The following is a 25681-nucleotide window of genomic DNA, read 5'->3' on the forward strand; positions in this document are numbered from 1 at the left end:
CACATACTTGTAAAACCCACTTGGTCAATATAATCTGTCTTGTGAAAAGCAGCAAAGTCACCAAGAAGAAGAGGAGTGGCATGGAGAAATGTTCAAATCACCAAACGATTTTCTTGTAATAGCTGAGATGTGTCACTGTTTTTTTTAAGTTTATTTATTTATTTTGAGAGAGAAAGAGAGGGTGGGGGTGGGTTGGGCAGAGAGAGAATCCCAAGCAGGCTCCATGCTGTCAGCACAGCCCAACTTGGGGCTTGATCCCACAAACCATGAGATCATGACCTGAGTTGAAACAGAGTCGGAGGCTTAATCGACTGAGCCACCCAGGCACCCCAACTGAGATGTGTCATTGTAACATCACTGTTCTCAACTACAAAAGGCCCTTCTGCATCTGACTACAGGGTAACTTGAAGTCCTATATTTATTTACTACAGCTTGAGCAAAAGCTGGAAAAGTGACCTGTTAGGAAATGTTTTAGGCATACTGACTTTTGCACAAATAGATACGTCCAGTATATAGGTAAACATATGCATGTTTCGGCTTTAACAGAATCTTTGACAAATGTACTCTTTATTTTATATTCTTGACCATATCTCATATGAGTCCTTCCACACATATTATTGTTGTCATAAATTCATCACCGGGAACTATAAAATAGCCAAATTGTGAGTTATTAGGAAGATGGCTTTCAACAAGTAGCTGAACATTGAATAACTCGAATTCATATTTTAGTAGCTGGGCTTGGGGAATCAAAAGGGTTTTTGTTTCCAGATTTTCCTTTATGAAATAACTCACACACTTAAGTATAATAAATACTCTCACTTACCAATGCTGGTGACAGTGACACATATCCTAGCAATTTCTTGTACTGCTCGAAGGTGAAAAACTGTGAAATAAAACCAAACCCAGAGATTTATAACAATTTCCTGCAACAAACCCTTTAATTGACTCAAATTTCTTTAGTCAATCATTATATTAACCAGCATTTTAGAAAATGATAAACCATCGAACATAGTTTTTAATCTGGTCTCGGGTAGTTACTATTGAATCTTACTTTACCATTGGCATTTTCAAATGCAACTATAATAACCTACAGAAAAGCTGATGGAATCCTTTATAGCAGTAAATGAAGCATACAGCTTCCATTTACCATGACCATTTTCAGTTTCCCCAGACATCAATAGACTTCTTTTTGATGGCAGTGATTCAAAATTATAGGCATAGAGACCTGAAATCTCTGGTCTCCTATGTTTTCTCTCTGAACTGCTTTCCCAGTGAATGCCCAATTTTCTAGCCCACTTGTAAAAGACATCCACTTCTCATCTTTAACTTGAATTTATATTGCTGTGTATCTCTCTTGTTTCATGGAATGTCTAAACACTCACTGATGATGAAGACCGCCTGGTAAAACAGAGAAAGACCTAACGAGGTCAGCTTGTCCATCCTGACTTAAAGCAAGACTGTCTTCAACATGAATAAAGAAAGAACACTGTTTATTCCTTCCTTTAAAATTTGATGATGATGAAGATTTTGTATATTCCTTCATTAGGTAACATGTAATAGAATTTTCTCTGCAAATAAATTTCTATGGAGGCAAATCTAATCAGACTTCATACAATGTTCCCCAATACATTTCTCTCTTCTCTTTCTATACTCTGCATTTTGGGCAACGACTCTGCTTGATCATGATGTTTTGCTCCTGGGTGCTCTTTTAGATAGCTGCCTATATCACTGATAGGGCACAATCTTAGGTCCTGCTAGGGTCTGATTTTTAAGACCCCAGAAATGGCATGGTCTCAAGTGTCTTCTACTCTATACTTTATAATCCAATAAAATGGGGGAAGGAAAAAAAGTGGAATTGGGGGTTAAATAATCCTCTGTTGTTAGAAGGAGGTAGTTCCATAAACATGGCTCCGTGAGTCGTTGGGTAGACCTAAAATCATTTTATCACTGGATAGATTTTGATCCTTTTAAAGACTTAGGAATGACTTGTGTCATGCTTCTATAGCTCAACTATGGATGTAGACTTTTGGAAGGCAAGTTGTTGTCTTAGGCTTTAAAGATAAGTTTTTTCCTTCATTTTTTAATGGTCATTATCATCACTATTCTTTGACAGTCACCTTGGTGGGGTTTGAGGGGAGCAGTCCTGGGACTGAATCCTGCCTATGCTACTTAGCTGTGAAAGCATGGGCAAGTCACCTGACCTTTCTAGCCTTGGAGAACACAAAACTTACCTTCTAGAGTATTCCTTAAATAATAGAATTTAAGCGGCGCCTGGGTGGTGCAGTTGGTTAAGAATCTGACTCTTGATCTCGACTCAGGTCATGATCTCGCGGTTTGTGAGTTCAGAGCCTGCTTGGGATTCTGTCTCTCCTGCTGTTTGTCCCTCCCCCACTTGTTCTCTCTCTCTCTCTTCCTCAAAATAAATAAATAAAATTAAAAAAAATAACATAACAGAATTTAAGTAAGGTTTTATGACATGCCTGGCATGAAGAGGACTTTTAGAATATCCTAGTTTTTATTCTCTTTCTTTACTTTGACTAATAAAGAAGCCACAGATCCTTAGTATCCTTAGTTATTTGTATCACCCATGATAGCCAGCTGTGGTCCAGAAAACATGCTAAGGCCTTTGCATGTGCTACTGCATCGAACCCATACAAACCCATCAGGCAACAGGGTATAGTAAACTATGATTCTCATTTTGTAGATACATGTCCTGCAGCTAGTGAGTGGAAGGACTGACACTCCCCTCCATAACTGCAAAGCCTGTGTATACTCTCAACCACAATACGTGCTCACTCATCGCTGAGCCGTGATTGTTGACAGTTTGGGATTCTCTGCCCTTGAGTTTTCTTGCTGTTGAGGTCTTGCCTTCCCTGACCCTAGAAGCCCACAGTCCCTCAATGCAGAAGATTTCAAACTTTTCTGACCACAATCTAGGTAAAAAGTATTTATGTAACGCTAACACACATACACGCACGCACACACACACACACACACACATACACACGCACGTGCACGCACGAATGCAGTATACGCTTATATTAACTGAAACAAAATATTGCTATAAAACAATGTTTACCCCTTCACTATGTGTAATGCACTATGTTTCTATTCTGTTTCATGAAAAAAAATTCTGGTCATGACCCATTAAATCTAGTAACCCACTAAGTTGATTTTAGGACTCATGTGTCATGGCCCACATTTGAAAAAACTGAACATTGGGTTCAAGGAAGTTCTGGGATGGATGGACCTCACAAGAGGCCTCACTACGTGGTTCCCTTCCGCTGTGAGGAGGTGGTTTTGATTTTTGTCTTTCTTCCTTCCCTTCCCTCCCTCCCTCCCTCCCTCCCTCCCTCTCTCTCTCTTTCTTTCTTTCTTTCTTTCTTTCTTTCTTTCTTTCTTTCTTTCTTTCTTTCTTTCTTTCTCTTTCCAATTTTCTGTAATTACGAAGGATTAAGGACCATATTGGGATCTCAAGGGAGAAGTCTGGGAATATGGACTTGGCCTGTCACTGTAGCAATTCTCACAGGGAATCCCAAGTCTATGTGTTGGGGCAATTTTAGGCTCTTCATTTCCCCATCTCTAAAATTGTTTTTAAAAACCAAACTACTATTAATTAGCTGATTGGTGCTCATCAGACTTTTCTGGAAACTTTCAGTGAATGGCTAGGATGAAATGATTCTGGTTCCAGAGAATAAAGAAGCCCCATAGATCATAGTGATGAATTGTTAATGTACTGAATTCAAAAGTAATGAACAATATATTATCATATATTCTAATAAGCAGATAGTGCTTCAAATAAATAATACAGGATCTTAAGGAAGGAAAAGCTAAAATCTTTTAAAACAAAGTTTCAGTAATAGTAAAATTATGTAAATGTCATTACTACAGTCTGAAACCAATATTTACTAAAAAAAACATTCATTCATTCAACAAATATTTACTGAATGTCTCCCATGTTCAAAGATTAGAAGATATCATGCCAGAACTGTATTCTTAGGAACTAGGAGATTAGCTATTATTTTAATTCCTCTCTATACAACACTACTGCTTTATGGCTTTCATGATACTTCTTGGTAATTTCTCATTCACAACACTGATCAATGCATAGATGTGATAAAAGTACCCTATCATGTGAGATATGAGGTTACCCTCTAAGGATGCAATTAGGGGGGTCAACATGTAATAAAGTTACCTCCCCAAAGTCATACTGAAGTGTGAATAAAGAGTTTTGAAAACATTCATATCCAATCAAGTTTTTGGGAATTCTGAATATAAAATCTGGAATCCAAATGAATTATGTCATTTATAACCTATGTACTGGAATCAGAAGTTGATAGTCTCACCTAGGGAGAGGGGCACAAGCCATACAGTCTACGGAGAAGTGTCAGGTTGTGGTTTGGCAGGGGAGGTTGGTACCATTTGCCTGGGTGACACAGCCCTCCAGCACTTTTCCCTTTGCTTTATCTCATGCTCACTAAGCAGTCTGATGACTAACCTGACCTCCCAGGTATTCTGTTCAGGGATGCAGTTCAATTACATGCAAACAAGTCTGATCTGCTTGGATCTTGCTTTTAACTACCTAAGCAGTGCTCAGACTAGGGCTGATTATTCCCCGCTATTGAGGCAAACCCCTTCTGAGTACTCCTCTTAATGCCCTGTGCATTTGGAGGCCCTTCAGTTTGGCTGGTGGAAACAGGTACCATTCCCAGCCCTATGTGCTTGCCAAGCACTGTTCCCCCTAATGCTCTGTACATCTTTCCCAAGCCTTGCTAGTTTTCTTACATGCATGTACTCTTCGGTTCTCACCTGAGTATCTACAGGGTCCCTCTGCAGGTCATAGGAGCTCTCTCTTTTTCTGGTACTCTGTCCTGTGAACTCTAGCTGCTTTGCCCTCTCCAGCCCATCAGCTGTCTCTCATCCCAGGGAGTACACTGGGCTCTCCTTACATCTCCCCTGCATGACCTAGGTCTGGCAAACCTCTCAAGGCGGTAAGTTGGGGCAAACGATAGAGCTCATCTCATTTGTTTCCTGTGTCTCTGTCCTTCCTTGTCTGATGTCCAGTGTCTTGAAAATTGTGGTTTCATATATTTTGTTCATTTTTATTGTTGCTGTTTCAGGCAGGAGAGTAAAATCTGGTCTCTGTTACTCTATCTTGGCTGGAAATGGAAGTCTTGGTATTCCAGAGACTGAATAGTAGACATGGGAATTTTGGGGAATAGGATAGGAATGTCTCCTGTTATAAATCAATACACTTTTTGTTTCTCTCTATATATGTTTCATTTGTGCATCTAACATTGACTGAGTATCCAGTATGTGTAGACACCATGGCAGGTGTAGGGATCGTGGTGAACAGCCTTCACAATTTATATTCTTTCATGAGTCTGGTTAGTATTAGGCAATCCTTGAGAGTCTGTTCATGGAAAAACGGTGTTTCTAGACTTGTGAATCTCAAGACCAGACCCTGGAACCTGGAATGTGGTGCTTCCCATGTCCGAGGGACCAGTTGGTATCTTTCCGAGGTCTTTATTTCCTTCTGCTAACTGCAATACTAATTCTGTCTTAATTTGTGAAAGGGGGAAGTTTGATTTATTTAGCATCGATGAGTCTTCTTATTTTAATGATGAATCTCATTTCAAAGAATAAAGTACAGAAAACTTAACATTATTTCTGATTATAATAATGATTGTAATTGAAGTTTCAGTACCAAGGAATACATACATACATATATATTCACAGACCATATGTACATATACATATGTATGTGTGCATGCGTGTGTGGGTATATTTATATATATACATATATATGGTCTCTGCATATTTTTTCTGAAGTGAACTTTGATGATATACAATGAAGCAGTTTATGATGTATGAAATCATTACAATCAGATGATCACTTTTCTCACAAATTCTAAGATAAATATCTATAAAACAAATGTTTTCATGAATCGTATTGAAAAACTAGTGCTATCCATCTGGCAAAGATACACTTAACTCCAAGTTATACTTAAAAAGCCAATGCACTTACCATATGTCTCAATAATTTTAAGGTAAAATTGACTTGAAACAAGATGTCTGGGACACATATACCATATCCAGTTGCCCAAAAGTTCATCTGTTAACCATTGTTCTGGCAAGGAGCATTGCTTTTTTTTTTTTTTTAAGTAGAGACTAACTCAGTTTTGTAAAGCTCAACTTTTTTTTTTCTTACATAAAAGACTGTTCAACACTGATAAACTTTAATCCCTTTCAAATTTAAATTAAATTTGTCTCCAATATACAGTCTTAAGGAAAAATATTCCAGGAAAAAATTTAAGTATAATTTACTCCATTTATACTGTAAAACACTGAACAAATGAATATATTATTCCATGGAGACAAAGTGACTTTCCTTTTGAAAGGAACTCCGCTCTGTTTGTTTACTTGGGCAATCTTTTATCAAGTGAAGCCATTTCATAATTCAAGTCAGCCCTCTTGTGTACTTTGGTGAACTTCTTCCAGATTCTTTACTGTGATTCAGATCCTTATAATGAAATTTGTGTTGAAGTAATAATATAAGATCACAAAAAGTACGGCAACAAAGGGGATAAATTTATAGAGAAGTATGTTTTAAAGCTTTGTTTTCTAAATTCTAGACTCGAATTAAATCCTATTAAATTACTATTTTGACATAATGTAAAAGTTTGGTGTCTGCATATATGTTATTTTCTCCTAAATGTTAACTTACCCTCTTACGTTACTGAGTAAAAGTATATAAACTGTCCCTTGTTACCTTTCAGGAATATTGGGAACACATATTGAATAATGTATGTGAAAAAAGCTTTATGTCATTAGTTGGAAAGGAAGTCTTTCGGTCTAAGTGTATGTTATCCTTCTTATGGAAAGACAAAGCCGTATTTGGTGATGTCACTGGTCTGGGAGAGGGGGCACTGCCAGCCAGAGTCACTGTGATCAGGAATTCTATCCGAGAGAACATATATCAAAGACTGATCAGATTTAGTTCTTTCTACCCTGGGGGTCCTGCCAGATCTCCATGTTCCCATCCAGATACTGAACCAGTAAGTAGTACATAAACCTCCATAGTTATGTGGTTAAAGAATGGAAATCGGTGTAGTGGAAGTAATAATTTTGTAAAAACCAGAATAGAGAATTTTAACAGAGGAGACTGGGGTTGGGAGGCGGGGAGGAAATGAAGTTAGCATGCCAAATAAATGTGTTATATGAGAATCATATACAAAGAAATATACTCTATTAGTTTGCTCTGTTCATAAAATGGAACTGGTTTAGGGAAAAAGGTTTTTCTACCACTCTTCCCTCCTCTCCCTCTCTCTCTAATAATTATTGCTCCCAAGGAAAATTTATGAATTGCTTTGAAAAAATGTCCAAGCTATTTTGTGGCCGCTGTGGTTCAATTACATGAATTTCATTCACCACTGTAATTTTTGTATAATTTCCTCATCAGAAGGGAGTGCCTTTACCTGAAAAAAAAAATCCACAAACCAATATTTGAGAGAGTGACCACACCTAATTATAATAAAAGTTATGTTATAATTTCCACATTAAAATTTTTACCATCTTATGTTCAGTTCACATTAATGTCCCATAGTTTGTTGTGGGATGTTTTAGGGCTGAAGGTGTTACTGCAGTCTATTTTCCCTTGGTGGAAAGGTATACAGAGCTTACCTTCACTGCTCTTTTTGGTGTTTCAGCCAAGATGGGTGGCAGAATTCCCTTGTAAAAACCGAACAGCCTATTGGAGAAATAAAAGATTTTATGTAAAGGAACCAGGCAACAGGTAATTCTGCCTTTGTTTATGGACAAAACAACTAATCTTAAAGTATTCCCAATTATTCAATGTAGGACCCCAATCATGAAGTCCTCTCTTGTTTTAATTCTGAAGTGCAGAGATTATGAATTCTAAATTTTTTAGCACTATGAAATTCAGAAGAATAAATGATACTGAGACTGGAATCCCTAGGTACATTGCTAAACACAACAATGAGTTGTACCTTACAGATGCACTTGACCTTACTCACTGTAAGCAATCTTGAATTTTTTCCCTCAGTTGTATGGTAGGTAGCTTCAAGCTGTCAACAGTTGTGCATTTTCTCCCTTTTTACCAAATGAGGTTAGAGTTATACCTAAGACCTGAGCCCACTAGACCAGAAATTCCTGAGCTACCAAGGGACACAAATCCTTAATTTTAGCTTTACTAACACAAAGGAACTAACAAGCTCTATGGCCATGGAATCTGGGCTCCCAGCCTTGTCCTGAGTTAGTCATAATTTTTTAACTTCCTTGATGGAGATAGAAGGTCAGGGACATATGTTGCTGACAGAAGAAATGTCAAACTTGCTTGCTGACATGCAGTCTTAACAGTACCCGAGATGACACTGTTGTTGCCAATGCTGAGGGACTTGTCATATATTCAAATGTTTTTAGAAACAAACAAAAAAACAAAACCAAGAACGAGTGCCATATGCTTAATATAAGGTTCATAAAATGTCACCACTTATTTCATATTAGATTTTAAGATCCAAAATTTTCAATTTTGTCTGCCTGGAAAAAATTATATATGCCATACACTCATTTCTTTTTTTTCTGTTTTCTGTTTTCTTTTTAAGTAGGCTTCCCGCCCAACATGGGGCTTGAACTCATGACCCTAGGATCAAGAATCAGGTGCCCTACCAACTGAGCCAGCCAGGTACCCCTGCCATTTACTCACCTTAAACCTGAAATACATAAATAGAATATTCCTCATTCTTTTCTGAGATAATCAGTTTTCTTTCTTTTTTAAAAAATATCTTTTAATGTTTACTCATTTTTGAGAGAGAGAGAGAGAGAGAGAGAGCGAGCATGAGCGGCAGAGGGGCAGAGAGAGAGGGAGACACAGAATCTGAAGCAGGCTCCAGGCTCCAGGCTGTCAGGGCAGAGCCAGAGGTGAGACTTGAACCCACAAAATCATGACCTGAGGTGAAGCTGGAGGCTTAACTGACTGAGCCGCCCAGGTGCCCTGATAATCAGTCTTCTTGATGAACCCATATGTGAGTACAGAAAAGGGCAGGACTCAAGTGTGTGCATTTTAGGATGTCCATTTAACATGGGTCTGGAGCTTCTCTGACCCTTCAAGCTTCACTGCAACTTTCTCTCTCTCTTTTTTTTTCATTTTTTAAAAATGTTTTATTTATTTTTGAGACAGAGGGAGACAGAGTGTGAGCAGGGGAGGGGCAGAGAGAAAGCGAGACACAGAATCCGAAGCAGGCTCCAGGCTCCAAGCTGTCAGCACAGAGCCCGACGCGGGGCTCGAACTCACAAACTGCAAGATCATGACCTGAGCCACAGTTGGACGCTTAACATACTGAGCCAGCCAGGTGACCCTCTTTTTTTTTTTTTTTTAAGTTTCTTTGAGAGACACAGAGACAGAGCAAGTGGGGGAGGGGCAGAGAGAGAGGGAGAGAGAGAGAATCCCAAGCAGGCTCTGTGCTGCCAGTGCAGAGCCCCACTTGGGGCTCAAATACCCAAAACCATGAGATCATGACCTGAAAGGAAAACCAAGAGTCTGACACTTAACCAACTGAACCACCCAGTCATCCCTCACCCCAACATTCTTACATTGGGTTCTGCTTCTAGCTGTGCTTCTGGAATAAGAAAGTTAAGAAATTATTTAGCCTAATCCACTTTGCCACCCAAACCAATGTGGTGAACTCTTGCTCTTCCTTGATTCACTGGCTTATAGAGCATACTTCAATTAGGAAAGCAAAGGGCTTGTTTTACAGCTTCTAACTTGATAGCTCCTTGAGGGCTGAGTGTGCATTAGTGTGCTTACCCCCAGAGTGATGTGTATATGTAACCAGGACACAAATGTTTGTTAAGCATATGGATTTCATAAAGAGGAAGAAAGGAATCAAATGATCCCCTGATATGGGCTTCTCTACCCTCTGTTTTTTTAAAAAAATGTTTATTTATTTGTTTTAGAGAGAAAGAGAGAGAGAGAGCATGAGTAGGAGAGGGGCAGAGAGAGAGTGTGAGAGAGAATCCTAAGCAGGTTCTATGCCTCCAGCACAGAGCCCAAAGCTGGGCTCAAACCCACAAACCATATCATGACCTGAGCCGAAATTAAGAGTCAGATGCTCAACTGAGTTGCCCAGGTGCTCTGTCTAACCTCTGTTTTTGACTTAATGGATAGTGTTAGATTTATGAATAGGAAATAAAGCAGACACGTGATTTGAAGAACCATGGAAATTCATACTCCTACCTCCTTTCCATTCCAATTTCAACTACTGACACCTGAAATTCACTTCTAAAATTTAACCATTCTTTATCATTTAAATTTCATTAGATATTAATTATCACATAATTTTCAGCATGAGAGTGACTAAGCATAGCTTTGGTCTTCCTAGAAGGTAAATGTGATTTTCTTGAGCAGAAGTTCTATATTTCTTTTTTTTTTTTTTCCAATATATGAAATTTATTGTCAAATTGGTTTCCATACAACACCCAGTGCTCATCCCAAAAGGTGCCCTCCTCAATACCCATCCCCCACCCTCCCCTCCCTCCCACCCCCCATCAACCCTCAGTTTGTTCTCAGTTTTTAACAGTCTCTTATGCTTTGGCTCCCTCCCACTCTAACCTCTCTCTTTTTTTTTTTTTTTTCCTTCCCCTCCCCCATGGGTTTCTGTTAAGCTTCTCAGGATCCACATAAGAGTGAAACCATATGGTATCTGTCTTTCTCTGTATGGCTTATTTCACTTAGCATCACACTCTCCAATTCCATCCACGTTGCTACAAAAGGCCATATTTCATTCTTTCTCATTGCCACGTAGTATTCGAAGTTCTATATTTCTAATGAAAGACATTAGTTCTGTTCTTTCTGTGCTGAGTTTTCCATATCTGGAAGATTATGCCTGGTTTGGGGGAAAAATTAAGAACTTTGAAGTAAGTAATGCTTCCATAACTGAATGTTCCTGTTAATAACAGAGGTACTTGAAAACCCATAGAACAGAGAACAGTTATAGGAAGAACACTTGCTCAGCCTGGAGAAGAACAATCATAGGGAGAAACATAATGAACGTGATGATCTCTTGAAAGGTGAGCATGCAGGAATGAGATCGGATTTTTCTGTTTGTTTCCAGGTGGTAGAACTAGGACCAACAGGTGGAAGCAAGAAAAGACAAATTATTGGCCCAGTAGGAGCTTAATACAAGGAAGTACTCCTAATAGAATTATCTGGACATAGAATGGTCTCTCCTGAAAAATGATGAGTTCTCCTTCATGGTATGTGGTCAAGCAGTCTGGATGGCCACTTGTAATGGATGCCAGAGATGGGATATACACAGCAACAGATGAACTTGCTCACCCTCAAGACGGGTCCACTCCAACCCTCAGATTTTGTTGTTCTAAGAAAAATAACAGGAGGATATGGGAAAGTGCTTTCCTGAAGAGAAAACCCTGCCTTACTTCAAACTTTTGCCTAAAGTAGAGCACTGCTTCTCTGAAGGAGGACAGAAATCTTATAAGTAACACAGAAGGTCTTCATTTTAAAAATGATGGGAGAAAATATTAAAAAGAGGTGTAAGGCAGGAGGGAAGAGAGGCAGCTGGGAGAACCATAAGGATTTAATCCGAAAACTGCTGGGAGGTCCAGAGCCCTCTGCTTCAAGTTGGCGATGCTTCCTTGATGTGCCCTCCTTCCCTTCTCTCTGCTCAGTTCCTTTCATGTGTAATCATCCTCCACCACCCCTACCGCCTCCAGCCATCCCACCATCCTAAACTTTCTAACAGCGAATGAACAGTTTTAATGGGAAATTCTTAAGGACCATCTTTTGCTGGCAAATGGGAATTTAGATCTATTTCCTTGCATTGTTTTCACAGTATATCCATGCAATAGTGGACATCTATGGATTAGTCAGGCCGGCACCTCTTCTGCTGAGAACTGCCCCGCCCAATTTTTTTAAAACACTGGAAGCAACACATTAGTACAGTATGACACTGCTTGTAGGCAGCCATTGATTGGGCATCTCACCAATGGATCCAAATGGTATTCCATCTCTTTGCCCCCTGATCCAAGCTAGACCTAGCAGAGTTCTTCAGGATTTGGGAATAGAACTGAACAGGTCAGTCTCGCCCTGTGTGGTTGACACTCCAAGATAAAAAGGTAGCATGTCGATGGTACTCATGTTTTCTGTCATTTGGAGGAGGTCAATATGCAGTGATAAAAAAGAAGGAAGCTACTGTTCAAGGAAGCACGGAAGCAGGATGGAGAACAGAAGATCTGGTACTGTGAGTATGACCCTGCCGCCAGCAGCTCTTTTTCTTTTTTTTAAACACTGGCTTTATTTTTTCAGGGGGGGGGGGGGAGAGGAAGAGGGGGAAAGAGAGAGAAAGGGTGGGGGAGAGAGAGAGAGAGAGAAAGAGAGAGAGAGAGCGAGAGAGAGAGAATATCCCAAGCTGGCTCCACTGTCAGCACAGAGCCTGATGTGGGGTTTGATCTCACGACCCTGGGATCATGATCTGAGCTGAAATCAAGAGTCGGACGCTCAACCGACTGAGCCACCCAGGTGCTCCAAGCATTTCCTTATGCTTAGTTACATCTCAGTCCTTATTGAATACTGGCATTTCCCTTTGCTTTTCATTCTTTAAGATACCCAGTATCATTTAGAATAAATTCCTTTTTTTTTTTTTTTTACCTAAATTATTTTGAGTGGGGTTTATTATTTATAACCCAAAGTCCTGGATCCAGAAAGTAAGTTTCATGACCCCTACAGCCAAAGTGGCTGCTACAGCATCTCCATACCATGCATGCCCTCTCACATGAAGAGCCTTTTTGTCAGTGAAGATTGGCACTTGGGCCAATCAGAAGAGTCACACCCAAAATTCGAAAAGGAGAATGTGGTAGGCAAGGGCTCAAGCTTATGAGCTACTTTTTTACTTGATTAGATAATTACTGGAAGTTTTCCTAAGGTAAGGTATGGTATACAGATTCTAAGAAACAAAAAGGAATTGTAATGTTTTATGAAGGAGATAAACTTCTTTTTTTTCTGCCAAAGAACTAATCTTTATACCCACATGTACTATTCACTCTGCCAACTTTTTCCCGTGTTCATGTAGTTTTGGCTGCACTCTACAGAGCATGTGGCTTACCAAGACAATAACTAGGGAAGTTAGGAGATTTGTGCCACCAATAGCAACATGCTTTATCCGGCTTACTTCTCAAGAAGCAGGCTGACACATCCAGTCTTCTCCCCAGATGAAGGGAAACTGAGATTCTAATGTATATGTAGCATCAATAGCAGTCCTTTTTCCTGAACAGGTAGGAAAGCCACTATTCTGGCTTTAAGTTTTGACCAACATCAGGCCCACTGGAGAACTCTTTGGAAAGAGGCATAAGAACCAATGTAAGACCTCCCATAACAAAGCAGTATGAACTGTATGGCAGCCCTCACATTTTGTTTCTCAAAGTTGTTACTTCCAAAAGTTGTGAATTTGATTTTACACATCCTGTGTAGGAAAACGTTGACTTGTATGTTTATGGACTTTTGTTGATATTGATACAAGTAAAAACAGCCAAAATTCGTCTAAAGCTTACTATGCAGTAGCCACTCTATTAAGAATAAATGTATGTAGGCATATGGGCATATTTTAACCTCACTCAACTTTCGTAACAATCCTTTGAAGGAGGTATGATTGGTTACTTTCTTCATTTTTCAGGGGATGCCTGCTGTCACATCACTGCCAAAGAGCATACAGTGACTCAAATCAAGTTCCGTTGTCCTCACAGTCCATGTCCTTGACCATGGGGCTACACTCTATTGCAGTTTTTCTTGAAGTAAATTTGTTTTTATAAACATTTTTGGAAAGTTATTTCTGTTGTAAAATGTCTTATTTTAGGAAAAATCAGTTTTTTAGTCCCATTTCCACTCAGTTCTGTTTTAAAGTAATGTGGATCACTACCTGCATAACCGATTGATTTAGGCTGCAATGCACAAGATCATTTTTTGTAAAAGCTTTTGAGTTGTTGATGAAGCATCTGCTAGTTGGACCAGATTTAGAAAAAAAAAAAAAAAAGTAGGCCCAAGGACGAATGTTTCTCCCCGCAGGATAAGAGGCATACCAGGATGATTCTGTCAGTGTGGGAGAAAGACAATACTTCAGTAATAGGAGAAAACATTGAAATATTAATACTATGTATTAAAGTAAAACTGTTATTATCCAAAAAGTCAGTGGGGAGCACTGGTGGTTGCTCACCCAACAGAATTCCCTTGCTGTTCCTTGGGGTGCAAGTATTCACCATCCTCCGCACTCAGGCAAGAAAGCCCTTCTGTAGTCCAGGGGTGAAGCAGAATTCTTCAAGCTAATCACGGTGGTCCCATTCCCTTGCTAGTGAATCCTGTCACATCCATGGACATATGATCCAATGCTAGCCCATGAGACCAGTGGTGGGAAGAGAGGAAATGTATGCTGGAAGTCTTGGATTTCCAGCCTAAGGAAAAAAGGCACATGGAAAGACAAGTCCCTCTTCTCTCCTTGTCATTCTAGCTGCATGAGATGCCTGTGTACTGCAGTCAAATGAGATATCATTGCCCACAAACTGAGGAAGCCAGCACAAAGTTGGAAAGGACCTGGGCCTCAATGACATTATTGGACTGTTGAATCAACCAATCCTAGGCATCTGCCTCCAGATTTCTGGTCACGTGAAATTAAAAACAAATCTTTACTATCTGAACTGCTTTCAACTACATCTTCTGTTAACCTACAGCTAAAAGCGTTAAGAAGAACACATACAATGTACTTTTGGTCTCCACTAGCAAATAGCCTTTGACACCCCCATATCTGAAAAAAGTCTTAAATGGTATTTCTTAAGTCATAATCATAGTGAAGGTAGTTGTTGAATGTTACGCAAAGCATTTTGAAGGAGCCTGTGAGAACCATTTTGAGAAATGGTTTTAAATTCTTTCAGGAGCCCATCAGACATTAGAACCCTATCCTATTAGGATGGTTACCTATGAGAGAACCCCATACCACACATGGAATAAGCTCATAAGCAAATATCAGGATGGGGTTCCAGGTCTCCAAAGCCATTAATGGTGGTTCATATACTAATGAGAGTTGTTGTTCAGAAACATAAGTAGACACAGAGTACTACGATATTGGATCACATTTGTTTTTCATTGTATAATCAAAACAGGCCTTGTATTACTTATGTACATCTATAAAACGAAGATCAAAACTAAATTGCACGTGTTCTTCTCTCAAAGACACAGCTCATACATAGCTTATTTGAAATGCAGATTTGTGCCAAACCTCACAAAATAATTTTACCCCTCATTTCCCCCACCCCCATTTTTGAAGTGCGAAACTATTTAGCATATTGGGTGGTTCCAAGGTCGCAGACCAATCAATGAAAAGATGTTGATTGCTTGAAGCAAGGAGATGTGGAATTTCCTTTGAGTTCCAGTTTGTGTCCCCTCTTGGTGGTTCATTTGTGGCAAGTCACACCCTTGAAGAAGTCTTCCTGCTGTCTCTCATTAGTAGAGTCTAATTTTAGGTTACCTTGTTTAAGGTCCAAACTTTAGATGTCCAAACAGACTAGACAGATCCTTAATTAAACATCTTGTACCTGACAACATCTTTAGACCATTTGGATGGCTGAAAAAAAGTTACTGGCTCAGTCAGCCTGAAATCTGAAGACTTTGTGGTAAATAGTGGGTAGACAGGACAGCGCTTAACACTCTCAAAATTTGACTCAGGTGAAGAAACCAAAAAGGAGTGGAAATATCACATATTCTGTCTGCTCCTCCTTTTTTCCTTGAGTCACCCCCTTGTTGGTTTTGCTGTTTCTTTCTTTCTCTTTCTTTCTTTCTTTCTTTCTTTCTTTCTTTCTTTCTTTCTTTCTTTTTTTTTCTAATTTAGCATGTAGAAAATGTTTGTTTGGAAGTCATTTGTACCATGCACTTGGATTGTTCCTACAGGCAGGCTGGGAAATTTCCGAAGTTGCTAGGCTAGCAAGCAGGATTTTGGTGTTAGGAAAAACAACATGGGATCTTTTCTTCTTTGTAGCTTCCAAGGAGAAATGGAGGTATGTAGCTGCTTCAAAACTGACCATTAGAGGGAGTTAAGTCCTGTTGTCCTTCAGAAAGGCTATCCTAAAACCCAAGTGACAGATTACTGAGAAAAAAGAGTATAAGAAAACCGTGAATAAAATGTCTTCCTGCCTAAGAGAGGAAAAGATTGATGTATGAATCTGCTGCCCATGGAAACGGAGGCGTTTCCTGGTTGTCAGAGACAAAGTGCTTTGGGGTCCAAATTGCTGAGACTCATAACCAACGTCCAGCAACCAGAACACTGGAGGCCAGGATCGAGGTGCACATCACCCAAGCCTGAACAGGCCAATTGGAAATGATTTCCAAGCTCTAAAGCCATTTTCAAAGCCACCTGCAGCACACTCACACGCGGCATGAGAAGGATGCTTTCACCTGGATCCCAGTTCTTTGCCAAAAACCTGGCATTCACCAAGTGTCCAGAGCAGCAATAATAGTCACCGGTGAAGCATGAAATAGGAACGACAGGGAAAGTGACACCAGATCCCCAGTTGGGGAAATTGGAAAGCATTAACACGTCTGTGTACCTAACAGAGCACAATTACTACATTTTATTTTGTTTCAACAGTCAGAACTTAAATGAACATCACCATTCAGTTCTGTTCTGGGCAATGATCCAAGCTCATCTTTGGTACAGTTGATTTTGAAGCTTTACAGTCAATCATATCTTCACAATTTGTTCTTCTTTCAGGCTTCAGGCATCCTCCTGATTTCCATTTCTTGTTTGGAAGCCTTGAGTCATCTGTTCTGGCAGCATGACCAACCCAAATCAGTCATTTTCTCCAAATTACATTGAAATAGGGATCCTGCTAGTTTGTTTTCTTCCTCCTTTCTTTCACATAATTTTCCCTTTAAGGATCTCCTAATACAAAGCTGATTGAAGGCATACAATATCCTCTTTCTTCTACTCTTGTCAAATCCAAGTTTCTTACCCACATGCTGTAGCCCTGTAATTAAAACAATGAGGGCGGCACTCAGCTCTGCGTTGTGACTGAGGGTCTTCTACTGCCTGACGGGTCGCACATCCCAGGGCAGAATTCTGGCCCTGACACTACACCTTTAGGGCAATATTCTGACGTCATTTATACTCCACAAGTCTCAGTGGTTCACAGATTCCAAATGAAAGAGTGGAGCTTCACGGCTCTGTTATTGGAATTATGTAGAATCTGCAATCTGAAGTTCACAAAATTGCATGCATCTTGGGGCCATTTTAATGTAGCAAAGGAGAGGGGGGAAAACTATGGGTCCTTTAAAGGAGAGGAAAAACAGCTTAAAAAAAGACAGCTTGCTTTTCAAACCAGCAACTGAACTTCAAGGAAGTGCAACATGACAAAGGTTTTAGCTAACATTGTAGTGGAAAACCAACAAAAGTTTTCCCTGCTTCAACTCCTATCAGGTCTTCAGGCACAAACAACACAGTTATTAGTTTTCATTACTGAGAATTAATTGAATTAAGTTTCTGCATATGGTCCTTGGATATATTTGTTACCCCAAACCATGCCACTTTCATTATATGCTGTATGGAGGAATCCTTTAAAGTTTTCCCGAACACCCGTTTTTAACTGAACTTTTAGTATGATTTTACCACGACAATTAAACTTTGTTGATATGTCTAAAATAAACTACAACTTTGATTTTCTAAGATACAGAAAATTAGCTTAGCTGTCAGTATCATTTAGGAGGTACGTCTATGGCTCGATTCCCTGGAAAGTTGGCTGGGTGCTCGATGCACTAAACATGCTGTACAGCTCAGCCCAAGGAAGGCATTAGCATGATATAAGAACCAGAACCCTGATGGAAAACGCTAAGGAAAAAAAAAAAGAAAAGATATTTGAGAAGTGACTGAAGTAAATAACAGGGGGAGAGTGTGGCGTTAATCGCCCCATTAACCTGTAAGTGAAGAGACTTACTTAGAACCGACTATGCAAAAAGTGTATTAATTTTCAGCGACAGCAGATTACCTGGCTTTAAAAGAGGAACACACTTCCATTAGGAAGTAAGAATCATTTAGGGGCAGTCTTTCACTCATGTGGATGGCAACTATGAAGAAAAGGACAATAAATAAACAGACAGACAGACAAAACCCCCAAAACCAACTGAAACAACACTATTTCTTGGACTGGGACTGAAAGCCAGGAAAGAAGTCCTAATTGTGGAGTCAAAAGTTCCTCACCAGCCAGCTCTCTGCTAAACATGGCCCTCTGAGGGAATTTGGGAATTCTTTGCTTCATCCTACTTACCCGCATCCTCTTACCGACCCCATTTTTCTTTTACCTCCTCTGTTTCTAATTTCCGTCCTTCCTATTCACGAAGTAACCATCATTCATTTATTCATTCACTCATTCATTCAATATGCTCTATTCCATGTACTAGGCTAAACACATTATTCTAGAGTCAACTGTTGATACAGTAGTCCCATTGTCCCCAAATCACTTAAGACCTCAATTTTCTTTAAAAAAATTTTTTTTAAATGTTTATTTATTTTTGAGAGACAGAGAGACAGAGCACGAGTGGGGGAGGGGGAGAGAGAGAGATGGAGACACAGAATCTGAAGCAGGCTCCAGGCTCTGAGCGGTCAGCACAGGGCCGGATGTGGGGCTCGAACCCACGAACCGTGAGATCATGACCTGAGCTGAAGTCGGACACCCAACCGACTGAGCCATCCAGGTGCCCCAAGACCTTAATTTTCTCCAAGAAGTCTTTGAGATGGTAGACAATTGCCTGTTGTTGACCAGGCATGACCAAGATGTTGCCTTTAATATTTCATCATGTGCTTGGCACACAGTAACACTCAGGTAACATACATTGAATATAACTATATCCAAATAAGAACTATATATACTTAAGTATATATATATCTATACACATATATATATATATATGTGTGTATAGATATATATATACATGTACTTATGTAGATCTATGTACACAGACAAGACCCAAACATGATCCGTATTAATAGTCTGAATTGCTTGTATACTTTTAAATAAATAGAGTATGCATTATTCACATGATTACCATATTTAATCCAGGTTATAAATTGCTTGACAATGGCCACTCCTGCTCTTTATCACCACCCTCTGGCATTTAGCATTAATTTGATGCTACCTGTCAGTAAAGCAATATGACATAGTGGGCAGGAGTGTGGGCTCTGGAGCCACACTCTGTGGGTTTGAATTTTGGCTCAACCATGTGTTAGCTGCTTACCCAGCACAAAAATCCATTGGCACAAAAGGTGAGCAAATTAATTCCAAAGCACTACTGCCAGAATAGAGATTTTTTTTTTTTTTAATGTCAGCTCTCTTTACAAGTGCTTATGAAAATGAGTTGGTACCTGGTTGTAATAAGTAGACTGATTTAAGAGCTTGACCGAGCAGGGCTATGTATGACCACAGCTGGGGCAGAAAGCCTCAGAATTCAGAGATGTCCTTCACAAATAGAATCTTACCTAAGTATATGACCCAGTACTTTAGGAATTCACACCCTGATGTGGAATTCTGCTACAATCAATTTATACATGTTTGAGACCAAAGGTGTTGTGCACTAAGTGCGCTGAGCAGGCTACTCCCAGGGCATAAGTCACATTTAGAAATTCATTAACTCATGGCTGCCAGTTATTACAGTAGGCTCCAAAATTAATTTGTTGAGGTGCCCCCTAGTGGTATTGGAGTTAAATGCAACTCAATAAATCTCAACCCTGGAGAACAAAGCCTTGGACCAGAGCATTTGGTAGGTTACAAATTACAATCTGATTGAACACATCTTCATTTCAATACTCTAGGCTCCAAAGAAATAGTATTATAACAGCTTGGAATTCTAATGGAATTGAGACTACTGAGGGAAATTTTAGAAACAAAAATAGCAATCATTATGCTAAATGCTTTATAATTATTATCTCATTCAATTTTTATATGAAATAGATTCTACTCTTTCCATTTCATAGACAAGGCCATAGAGAGAGACAGTAGCAACTTTCCTACTAGCCAAACAGCTGGTAAGTGGAGGAGTTGGGAGAAGAACCCAAGTCTACTTGACTCCTCTGCTTCCGAGCACTATGCTTGACTCCATGTTCTTAGGTTGAGATCCAGAGTGAAGTCCACTGGGAAATGTCATTCTACCTCTGCTCTGGGGCTCCTTTGGTGACTATGTCTTTATTGTGCAGGCCCTAGTCTCCGCTTGGTTTCTGGGAGAGACTAAAATGCTGGTTTTTAAGAGGGGGAAGAGCTGAGCCAGGGTTCGTAGTCCCCTTTGGTGTAGTCCCTTATACCAGTTTTTTTGTTTATTTATTTATTTATTTTGAGGGAGAGAAAGAGACAGAGTGTGTGTGTGTGTGTGTGTGTGTGTACGTGCGTGCATGCATGTGCGCATGGGGGAGGGGCAGGGAGACATGGAGGGAGAGAGAGAATCCCAAGCAGGCTCTGTGCTATGAGTGCAGAGCCCCACATGGGGCTCAATCCCACGAATCGTGAGATCGTAACCTGAGCCAAAATCAAGAGTCAGACGCTTAACCGACTGAGCCATTCAGGTGCCCACCCACTTACACCAGTTTTTTAAGTGCCCGAATTCTTATTTAACTTATGAAAACACAAGTTAAATGCATAGTCACTGAGCTTTCTGCATGTAATAAGTAAAAGTCCATATGTACTTTACGGACTTATGGATGTGCACAGTCTCCCAGTAACTTTGAAAAAATTTTCCTTCATATTACATTATTGCCAGTGAGTCATTAAGAGTTAACTTTTTCCTAACTCCTGCAATCAATGTCCTAGGAAACTAGAGTTGGATAAGTTACACAGAACTCAAGACATTTTCAAAAACAATGCAGAAGACAATCCTAGGACTTAGTTTCTGGGCCTTGTCTACCTCTTCCTGGTGATTTCATCCAGTCCTATTCATTTAATTATCACCCCTATGTAGATAACAGTCATACATCTGCATTCATCTAGTCACCTGCTCAACATCTCCACTTGGATATCTAACTGGGATGTCAAAATTAGCACATTCAACATGAATTCCTGATTCTTCCTCACACACTTGCTCCATCCACAATATTCTCCAGATCAGTCAACAATAGCAACTCTTTCCAGTCACTCAGGTCAGAAACTTTGAAAGCCTATACTTGAGTTCTTGCTTACCCTTATTCATCTCTATTTTTCCGGTGCAAGCCCTGATCATATCTCACTCGAACCATAATGATAGCCTCCCAACTAGTTTCCCTATACTCTATTCTCAAAGCAGTAACAGAATAATCCTATTAAAATAGAAGGTAGATCGCATCACTCCTCTGTTCCCAGCTTTCCAATGTCCTTCCATCTCCCTCAGAGCAAAACCAAAGTCCCTTCAAAGGCCCCAGGCAATCTGCTTCTACCATACTGCATTATACATTCCACTTCATCCTTGATTCACTCCCCTCCAGCCCCACTGACCTGCTTTGTTCCTTGGATCAGGCACACTTCTACCACAGGGCCTTTGCAGTTGATGCATCTTGTCTGGATCCTTTCCCTACATATCCCCATGGCTCACTACTCATCTTCTTAAATTCTGTACCAAATTACCTTCTCAGTGAAGCTTGATCTTACTTCTCTTCTCTTTAGAATCACAACAACTTCACTTGAACACTGCCTATCCTTTCTGCCTGCTTTCTTTTTCTTGATAAAGCTATCCCCTTCAAACATGCTTTATGGTTTATCTGCTTGCTTTATTTATTCTCAGTTGCTCTCACTAGGATGTAAGCTTCATGAGGAAAGGGCAGGGGCTTTTGTTTATTTTATTTGCTTACATACCCCTGGGGCTAAATATAGGATCTGACATATAATAGGTGCTCAGTAAATATTTGTTGAACTAAAGAACAAATGCATTGTCTTCCCACTGACTCAGTCTGGCAGTGTTATGAATAGAAGCTTGTATCTGGTATTTTGAACTATTCCAAGATCAATCTCTTTCACTTTCCTACCATATGTCAATTCTTCCTGGTTTCTTTGGAACTGCCTAGACTTTACCAAAATGGCTATCAATGAGGAAAGTTTTGGGCACTTGATCTACAGAACGTGAGCAGAATTTAGGAAATGGCAGCTGAAGAGACCAAGGCTTCATGTGAGTTATTATGCCTCATCAGCTACTAAATCATGGTTGCAAACTTCATTTCTACCTACCCAATAGGCTCCATCATTCTCCATGCTGTCAGAACCTAATTCTAGTGTTCACACCCTTAAGGTCATGTGCTCAGGGAAGTAGAACTCTTCACCAGCCCTGGCACGACTGATTGAATCACCTGGTCTTATTCTCCTAGCCTGTAATTGCATGAGATGTGAGTACGCAACTTAATTCTAACGAATGCAACTTGAGGGGGATTTTGAGAGAGGTATTTTCCCCCTTCCTAAAAAACAGGATCCTGGTGCCTTACCTCCAGACATTTGGATTTGGTAGGTCTGAGTGGATGTTCAATAACATGCATTTTTATTACTACCACTAATTCTCATGCAGAAGGTCCAGGAACTATGCATTGAAAAACAGGGGAAAAAAAACCCCAAACCTTCTTTATCAGGTTAATGACTTAGGGCTGCTCTTACCTAGATGTCTATCTGTTAGAAACCAGGCCAGAGTACTCAGTACCATTTGATTGGGTAATTCTCTAGAAATTTCATAAAATCGTCCTCGCTTTCTTCCATTTTCTAGTCTAGTGTACTCGCTTTTTTTTTTTCAGTGAAAAACTGCTAATTACAAGTGTGCTCCATGCCTCTGACATGACCGTCTCTGGCCTTTGAGACCAGGAAGCTATACAGATTCTTATAATCAGTTACTGCTGAATAGAATATCAGGTCGCATCCCCCAATACCCACTGGTTGCTCGGCTTGGCCGAAGGCTACTTCTTGGTTTGCTCCTCAGTTTATTTAGGAACAACACTGAGACACAACAGAAACAGATTATTAGCTTGCCCACATCTTTTCAAAAGAAATTAATATTTCATTCCACCTCTGTCTATTAAGACTAGCAGAAATCGTGGTTGGCAGAAAGCACACTTTCACTGTTTAAACACTAGAACAGAATTTAAATGAGGGTACTTTTCTCTCATTCTGCTAACAGTCGTGCACTTTGCAGAACAGGTACAGCAGGAAGCAGCCCCTGCTCTAAAGCAAGCAGAGCAGGACCACACCTACGGCTGTTTGAGCTGCAGAATGTAGGAAAACACTTTCCTTCTGCTCTATGGAATGAACCAAAAAAGCACTCGTGCTTCTCCGGGGTTCTGCAGGTGATCGATGTTTAGAGAAGCAACATTGCACAGGGAGTGTGGTTACAGATTTGGCTTCCAAATTGATTCCTTATTTGAAGAAAAAAGACCCATGAATTACCCACTCATCTTGGTGTTTATACTTCCCACCAACGCTACTCTCTGGGGCTATGTCCTAAGGAGTTTCAAGTCCCTCACATACAGTCTTTATCTTTAGTTACCAATGAGTTACCATTTTCAGGACCATTCACTTATTTATCAGCAAGTATTTATTGAGCACCTATTATATGTCTGGTACTAATTACCAACAATACATGCAATTTGGACATTGAAATAGCAAACATGCTACAATTTTGTTAATTATTACATCTGCAAGCTAGAATGATCCAGCTACAATATTTTATTTTACTTAATTAATTCATTTAAAAAAAGTTTTTGATGTTTACTTATTTTTGAGAGAAAGAGGCAGAATGTGAATGAGGGAAGGATGAAGATGGAGACACAAAGAATCTGAAGCAGGCCCCAGGCCCTGAGCTGTCAGCACAGAGCCCAATGCGGGGATTGAACCCATGAACTATGAGATGACGACCTAAGCCAAAGTTGGACACTCAACTGACTGATCCACCCAGGCCCCCCACCTTTTTAAAAATTTTTTTAATCACAATATTAAAAAAAATATTCTGTTAATTTTTATTTTTGAGAGGCAGAACATGAGCAGGGGAGGGGTGGACAGAAAGGGAGACACAGAATCTGAAGCAGGCTCCAGGATCCAAACTGTCAGCACAGAGCCCGACCCGGGACTTGAACTCACAAACAGTGAGATCATGACCTGAGCTGAAATTGGACACTCAACCGACTGAGTCACCCAGGCGCCCCGGGCCACAGTATTTTATGAATCTATGTAGTTTGTCTATGAGGCAGGAAAGGCCCAAGTATATTTTTCTCTCGTTTTCCAAGAACACTAAGTAGTGGAAAGGTTATATTTATTTATTACCCCAGGCAAAAAAAAAAAAAAAAAAAAATTGAATGCCTGAAGATTAATTCAGATTCCATATTTGGACTTTGAATTTTTCTCTCCAGTAAATTCATTCATTCATTCATTCATTCAACAAGTGATTGATGTCTGCTATGTGCCAGTCATGGCTCTCTGGGTTAGAGATAAGACAATGAACAGGTCGGACATATTTCCCCTAGTCACAGAGCCTATATCCTGTTTGGGGAGCCAGACAATGAACAGGCATCAAATAAATGAATAAAATGATGTCAGGTCAGTATTACTCATCATTAGGGAAATGCAAATTAAAAATGCAAATTAAAAATGTGTGAAGTGAAACTACACTTCACACCTATGAGGATGGTTATTATCAAAAAAACCCAATAGCCTAGAGGCGCCTGGGTGGCTCAGTTGGTGATGTATCTGACTCTCGGCTCAGGTCATGATCTCATGGTTTGTGAGATCAAGCCCCATGTGAGGCTCTGTGCTGACAGCATAGAGCCTGGTTGGGATTCTCTCTCTCCCTCTGTCTCTGCCCTTCCCCTACTCATGCACATGTGCACAATCTCGCTCTCTCTCAAAAATAAATGAATAAACTTAAAAAAGAAAACCCAAAGCCAAAACAACAAGTATTAGGGAGGATGTGGAGTAGGTGGAATCCTTGTGCACTGCTGATGGGAATGTAAAATAATGCAGCTTCTATGGAAAACAGTATGGCGGCTCCTCAAAAAACTAAACATAGATCTGCTATATGATCTAGCAATTCCACCTCTGGATATATACCCCAAAGAATTGAAAGCAGATATTGGTACACCAGTGTTCATAGCAGCATTATTCAAAATAGCCCAAAGGAGAAAATAACCCAAATATCTATCAACAGATAAATGGATAAACAAAATGTGGTACATATGCACAAAGAAGTGTTATTCCGTCTTAAAAAGGAAGGAAATTATGACACATGTGACAACATGGATGAATCTTGAAGACATTATTGTGCTAAGTGAAGTAAACCAGGAGCAAAAGGACAAATATTATATGATTCTACTTATATGAGATACTTAGAGTAATAAAATTCATAGAGACAGAAAGTAGAAGGGTGACTGTCAGGGGCTGTGGGAGGGGGCATGGGGAGTTAGTATTTAATGAGTATGGAGTTTCATTTTTGCAACATGGACAGAGTTTCGGAGACGGATGGTGGAGATGATTGCACAACGTGAATATACTGAATGCCACTGAACGGTACACTAAAACATGGTTAAAGTGGTGAATTTTATGTTGTGTCTATTTTGCCACAATATAAAAAATTATGCCAAAGAGTGCAAAGTTATAAAGAAACTTAAGCAGAGGGCAACTGGTTGTTATG

At 39.8% G+C, this 25681-nt stretch overlaps 1 protein-coding gene across 3 annotated transcripts in view; it reads right to left on the minus strand.

The window, feature by feature from the left end:
* SLC25A21 (solute carrier family 25 member 21) overlaps positions 1-25681 on the minus strand; it is a 481816-nt gene that overhangs the window by 50715 nt on the left and 405420 nt on the right. For all 3 annotated transcript variants that reach the window (XM_053889363.1, XM_019426114.2, XM_019426115.2), the window contains exons 4-5: positions 7684-7750; positions 824-883 (exon numbers count right to left, since the gene is read on the minus strand). In XM_053889363.1, coding sequence (XP_053745338.1) covers positions 824-883; positions 7684-7750 — 127 coding nt within the window. The remainder of the gene's footprint in view (positions 1-823; positions 884-7683; positions 7751-25681) is intronic.

The sequence above is a fragment of the Panthera pardus genome, unplaced genomic scaffold (genome assembly GCF_024362965.1).
Source record: "Panthera pardus isolate Hobbes unplaced genomic scaffold, ASM2436296v1 HiC_scaffold_24, whole genome shotgun sequence".
In the NCBI taxonomy this organism is placed as follows: Eukaryota; Metazoa; Chordata; class Mammalia; order Carnivora; family Felidae; genus Panthera; species Panthera pardus.